Here is a 6,000-nt window from a genome sequence, read left to right as displayed (position 1 = left end):
ATGAAACAGCTACATGGCAGTGTAATCCCTTCTCCCCCATCCAATACGCACTGTGGGTACAATCACAAGCTTCCTTTCTCTTGCTCATTTAAATGTAGTTTGAGGCTTTGGTTTGAACAGGGACAGGTACGTGGCTGGAATGAAATTCATTTTTCCACTTTGTGCACTGAGGACATTCCTGAGCCACAGTAAAAGGATTTTTGGGTTTCAAGGGTCAAATCACCAAGGACAGTTGTATCTCAGCTGGCAATGCTACTGGCTGTATATCATTTCAATAGCATCTTCAATGGGGATTATAATCTGAATTGAAGTGGAAATATCTGAGGCAATGAAGCTGTCAGCAGTCTAAAATTAAGGAATTAAAAACAGCAGAAAAACATTACAGGATTTATTCTGTGTGTATTAGAAAGAGAAAGCTAAATACACTGCAGCCCTTCCTTGAGTCTGAGATTTCACAAAGGTCCAGAGAGCGAAAAGAACAATGATCCCATCAATATAAAAAGGATGGCATTATGAAAATCAGCGACACAAGATGTAAATCCTCCTAACCCAAAAAAGCAGCTGAGTCACAGAGAGTTGGACTGAAGTAAATAAAAGGAGCAATGAAAAGGATTTGGGGAATAGGAGATCGGAAGTTGCTCAGAAAGCAGGTCCCCAACCAGATGCAAGATGGGAAAGAAAAAGCTCCAAATAAGATCAGAAATATTTAGGGACATACTACAAAGGCCATTAAATACTAGAGTCCATTAATTATAGCCGAGGCAAGAAACTCCAATCTGGGATTTCCTACCAACATGCATAGGAGACCCAAAGATTCCACCCCCGCCAATCCCCCCCCCCCCCCCCCCCCCCCCACGCACAAAAGAAAACCCACATATCAAACACACACACACACACACACACTTTGAAAGCCATTACCTGTTCTGTTCTCAAGTCCTTACTTAAAAAGAATAAAAACAAGATTCCCTACAAAACAATCTGATAGTTTCCAACAACAACAACAACAACAAATTATTTATTTTAGGCAAATTCCACATATTTCTCTGCTGTTTTCCCTTTAGCTCTATCCTAGGTAAGTCCCAGAAAGGTATTCCTTACCTAAGCTAAAGAAATTCTGATTACACCACTGAACACAAGGAAAACAGTGAAAATAAAAATAGAGCCCATTGCAGATAAAATACAAAAAGAAGTTTCAGCAAACCCAGTGTCCAAAAAGCCTCAAGCTCTTCTCAACAAAAGAAATAAAAATTCAACCTATACAATCCATATTTAAACACTCATTACAGTGTAATTCCTTTAGTTACACATTCTAAAAAAAATTAAAGAATTATCTGTATTTTAAGCAAACAAAAAGTATACCCATTTCTCAGATGGACGAGCAATTCCTGAACCATACCATCTGTACAGAATTTTATTAGTTTAACACTAAAAGGTACCCAACAGAATGTTTCCCAGCATACACACAAGGCCACAGAACACAAAGTGACAAGCAGCCAGGACTAGTACAAAGAATGAGGTGGCTAAAGGCCAATGGGGTTTCCAAAAGAAATATTGCAGACTCCGCACAAAAGATGAAAAGAATCAAAAAGACAGAAACCAGGAGAACTCCACAGAATTTACTGCAGGATGGGACAGGGGCAGTTTGTGGAGAAGACGCTAATTGAAAGGTCTGTATTTGGAATTTAGAGCTAGGCTAAAGGTTACGGTATCTCTGCAGGCAGTGGGGCACTAATGACTGGGGACAGAGCTTGTTCTGCAGCACAAGTTGAACGTGAAATTGCTTCCCAACTCCTCCAGCCAACGTCTAGTGGGAGAATTACATACAAATTCTCCATCAAGTCTTTGAAGAGTCTTCCAGAGTCCTGGGGGGTATAAACAATCTTTATAAAGAAAGGGGAAAGTCCAGAGCTGATCAGTGAGTCTTCTTGGTAGAGCCAAAGCCAGAGAAACCCATCACAGCTGCCATTTCATCATCCTCTTCAAATGTCAAGTCTTCCTCTGCCCTCCTCTTCTTCTCTCTCTGTTTTTCCTTCTTATACGCTTTGGCCTTTTCCTCCTGCAATACAAGGAAAGAAATGCAGTGTGATTCTAACTTTCTTATACCACAAACCCTTTAAGATAGAAGGTCTGGACACTCAGTCTGTCTAATTTCTATCACCAACATAGGGAGACAGGATTCTTTTCGGTCTGAAGGACAGACAATGGATGGAAGGAAAATGGTGGACTTGGAGGAGAGTGGTTTCCCACAAGGAAAGGCCATGGTCCGGTGATCCTAACAGGTAAATTACACCTAAGAGGATTATACTACAATAGTTTTGTGAGATTCTCAGCTTCCCCTGTTAAACAAATGCCAAAGACTTAATCGGAAATTCAACAAGGCAAAAGGAGAGTTGTTTTTAAAACAGGAGACATTTATCTTGTACTGATGCCCTGTTCCAACAACTGTGGTGCCGAATGACAGCTACAGACAATGTCACTGTCTGACGGCTTTTGATGCAGCAGAGTGAGAGCTGCTCAGTGGAACATAAGCTGAGTTCTGAGTGGCTCGGGGGAAGAAAGGGGGGCTTAAAAGGGTTTTTCATTGAAACATTCTAATTAGAGCATTCTACAAAGATCGCAGGCCCTGGAATGGCGCCAGACTTGTGCTGGGGGTATGCAGAAGTGTGACTTCAGCCTCCAACTCAGCAGCAGTTCCTGTTGGTGCTGGAGCTCAAGGTCTCTCAGTGTTTCCATCACCACCTGCATGTCTATCGCTTTGTAACTCCAACACAGGGGATTTAGTCTAAAACAGCCATACTCAGTAGTATGCGACAGCAATAAGCTGCTTATTTTTTAGAATATGTAGACTTCCATCAGTTTTTCATCCTAAGGAGTTTCCTGCACCCCTAATATGTCTCTGCATTTGTATTTCCCTAAATAGATTAATAAAAATTCCTTGGGTTCATCAGCAACGAAACCTGCAGTTGACCAGCTTTGTCCCAACCAAGCCAATACAGTTGGAGGCCATGTTTTAGGATTCCTTTGGTGGCCCTGTGGATAACCCCTGCTGTAGAATAAAGCTCAGAGAATCTGGAAACCAAGGTGGTAGGGGAGCCTTATGTACCAGGAGCTTTTTTTTATAATGACCATTCATAGGAAATAAAAGCATCAAAGAGCTCAGGCACGTACAAGATGCTTTTCAACTCCCAGAAGAGCTTTCCTGGTTATTTTGAAATGAAATCTGAGGCAAATCTTCATTATAGGGCTTTGCTTTTGCCATTTAAAAACATGTTCAAGAGGGAAGGAAGTAACATGGGGCATTTGATTTTAACAGAGTTCCTGTGTGCACATTTCAAGCTTCTTAAAGCTCTGGCACCCATGGGGGTGGCACAGATGCAGTAAACATAGGAGAAGTTCCTCTCCTTCCTCAGCACCAGAAGCCATGGGAGTATGGAAATATACAAGGAAATATATGAAAAGTCAGCTTTAATTACCAGTTTCTGAGCCCTGGGACCACATGCAGGTTATGGGAGTTATATATTGAATGTTATATATTCTGATCAGTGTCACTATGGTTGAGAACATGAAGATGACAGTTTTGTATGAAAACAACTACTCTGACAATTTTTTGGGGGAGAGAGAAGAAGAGAAGACCTTCTTTTAACCCCGCAGAGATCCTGGTGTACTGGGAGCACCTGCTGCCAACATTCTTTGCACATTTTTGTTTGATAGTTAGACACATGGTGGCTTCCTTCAATGAAGATGTCACTTCTTTCAGGTCATGCTAAATTGTTGAAATGCTGCCATTGCCTCACCTCTTCTCTGAGCTCCTTCATCCTCTCCTCAAAGTCATAGTCCTTTTGCTTCTCCTCCATTTTCTTCTTGTTCACTTCAAAGCGTTTTTTCACTTGATCTAGTGTGGAGCGCTCCACCCTCATGGACATGCCCAGATTCCTTTGATCTGGAGGGGACGGGAATGGACAGAGCTATTACAGAGCAGCCATGTTACTTCTACTTCAGTGCCCATTAAATATCTGCAGACAGCCTATTCCAGGACCCAAAATTAGAAGTTTCAACACACAGTGTCATTTTAACCTCCTCCAATTCCCATTCCACCCCCATACATCCCCTTGCACCAGTGTTCCCCAACCCATTTCGAGTGCCACCGTAGAGCCCAATTAACTGTTGCCCTGTACTTTGTGTAGTCATTTACTCAAGTGCAAAGCAGATGTAAAATGCTGCCATTCTGATTAGTAGCACTTTATACCCACTTCGCACTAACAGGGCAAAAGTAAATCCAGCCCACAATGCGCTCACTGCCAATGCTTCACAAGTGCAACCTCTGAAAGATCAATTAGGGAAAAATGCCCCAGAAGTGATTTGCTGGTAGAGCTCTGTGCTACTAGACAGCAAATTAGAGCTCTGGTCTCCATTTTAGCCCCCGGTTTCCACATTCTGTGCAGTTTGCAGTGTCTGACAGGTGATGAGTTTTAAAGGGATATTTCCACAATCTAAAACAGTGGTTCCTCACATTTTTTTGTCTAAGTCCTGCCCCCTGCACCTGGAGCTACAGTTGGGAATCAGGGCCAGGGGCTGCAGTCAGGAACAGGGCTGGTGCTGCAGCTAGACCTCAGCTGGGAGTGGGGCTGGGTGGCACTTCCTTCCCAACCCCGGGGGGGAGGGAAGAAGGGGGGGGGCTGACCCAGGCTCCGCTGCACCCTGAATGTTTCTCCACATCCCCCTACGGGGGGCGCGCCCCACAGTTTACAGACCGCTGATCTAAAACCTAGTCAAAATTAAAATGTATATTTAAGATCCACACCTGCACCTGAGCCCCCAAACCAATGTGTGTGGATTTACAATCACCTGTATCTATTTTTTGTTTCTCTCTCTTCCATGTCTGTGTGAAAGAGCCACACAAACAGGAAGAATACCACACCATCATTGATAAAGTTTGCAGATGACACAAAAACTGGGGGAGTAGTAAATAAATGAAAAGGACAGGTCACTGACTCAGAGCAATTGGGATTGCGTGGTAAACTGGGCGCAAGCAAACGATATGCATTTTAATACAGCTAAATGTACATTGTATACAGCGAGGAACATAGGCCATACTGACAGGACGGAGGACTTTATGCTGGGAAGCAATGAGTGAAAGATTTAGGGGTAACGGTGGATAATCAGCTGAACGTGAGCTCCCAATGACACCATGGCCGAAAGAGCTAATGTGATCCTGGGATGCATAAAAAGGGAATTCTCAAGTGGGAGTAGAGAGGTTATTTTAGCTCTAAAAACAACGAGGAGTCCTTATGGCACCTTAGAGACTAAAATTTATTTGGGCATAAAGCTTTTGTGGGCTATAACCCACTTCATCAGATGCATGGAGTGAAAAATACAGTAAGCAAGTATAAATATACAGCACATGAAAAGATGGGAGTTGCCTTACCAAGTTTTATTTCTGTATCTGACACTGGTGTGACCGCTGCTGGAATACTGTGTGCAGTTCTGGTGCCCACAATTCAAGAAGGATGTTGATAAATTGGACAGGGTTCAGAGAAGAGTCATGATAAAGGATTAAAAACCTGCTCTATAGTGATAATCAAAGAGCTCAATCTATTTAGCTTAACAAAGAGAAAGTTAACGGGTGATTTGATTACAGTCTCACAAGGGGAACAAATATTTACTAATGGACGCTTCAGTATAAGCAGAGAAAGATATAGCACAATCCAATGGTTGGAAGTTGAAGCTAGACAAATTCAGTCTGGAAATAAAGTGTAATTTTTTGACAGCGATGGTAATTAACCATTGAAACAATTTACCAAGGGTTGTGGCAGATTCTCCATCACCATTTTAAAATCAAGATTGGATGTTTTTTCCTAAAAGTTTTGCTCTAGGAATTATTTTGGGGAAGTTCTCTGGCCTGTGTTATACAGGTGGTCAGACATAATGATCACAATGGTCCCTTCCAGCCTTGGAATCTATGAATGAAACGGGGGAAACTGCATGACTATACAAGGGAAA

The 6,000-nt window shown here is 42.4% G+C and overlaps 1 protein-coding gene across 1 annotated transcript in view; it reads right to left on the bottom strand.

The window, feature by feature from the left end:
• Positions 1–992: 992 nt before the first annotated feature.
• Positions 993–6,000, bottom strand: part of ZMAT2 (zinc finger matrin-type 2) — a 27,933-nt gene continuing 22,925 nt past the window's right edge. The window contains exons 5-6 of the mRNA XM_007060260.4: positions 3,795–3,940; positions 993–2,056 (exon numbers count right to left, since the gene is read on the bottom strand). Of these exons, the coding sequence (XP_007060322.1) occupies positions 1,913–2,056; positions 3,795–3,940 (290 nt within the window). The 3' untranslated portion in view covers positions 993–1,912. The remainder of the gene's footprint in view (positions 2,057–3,794; positions 3,941–6,000) is intronic.

This window comes from Chelonia mydas, chromosome 8 (genome assembly GCF_015237465.2).
Source record: "Chelonia mydas isolate rCheMyd1 chromosome 8, rCheMyd1.pri.v2, whole genome shotgun sequence".
Classification (NCBI taxonomy): domain Eukaryota; kingdom Metazoa; phylum Chordata; order Testudines; family Cheloniidae; genus Chelonia; species Chelonia mydas.
The sequence above is the reverse complement of the archived record's forward strand: the minus strand, read 5'-3'. Positions and strand labels throughout refer to the sequence as shown.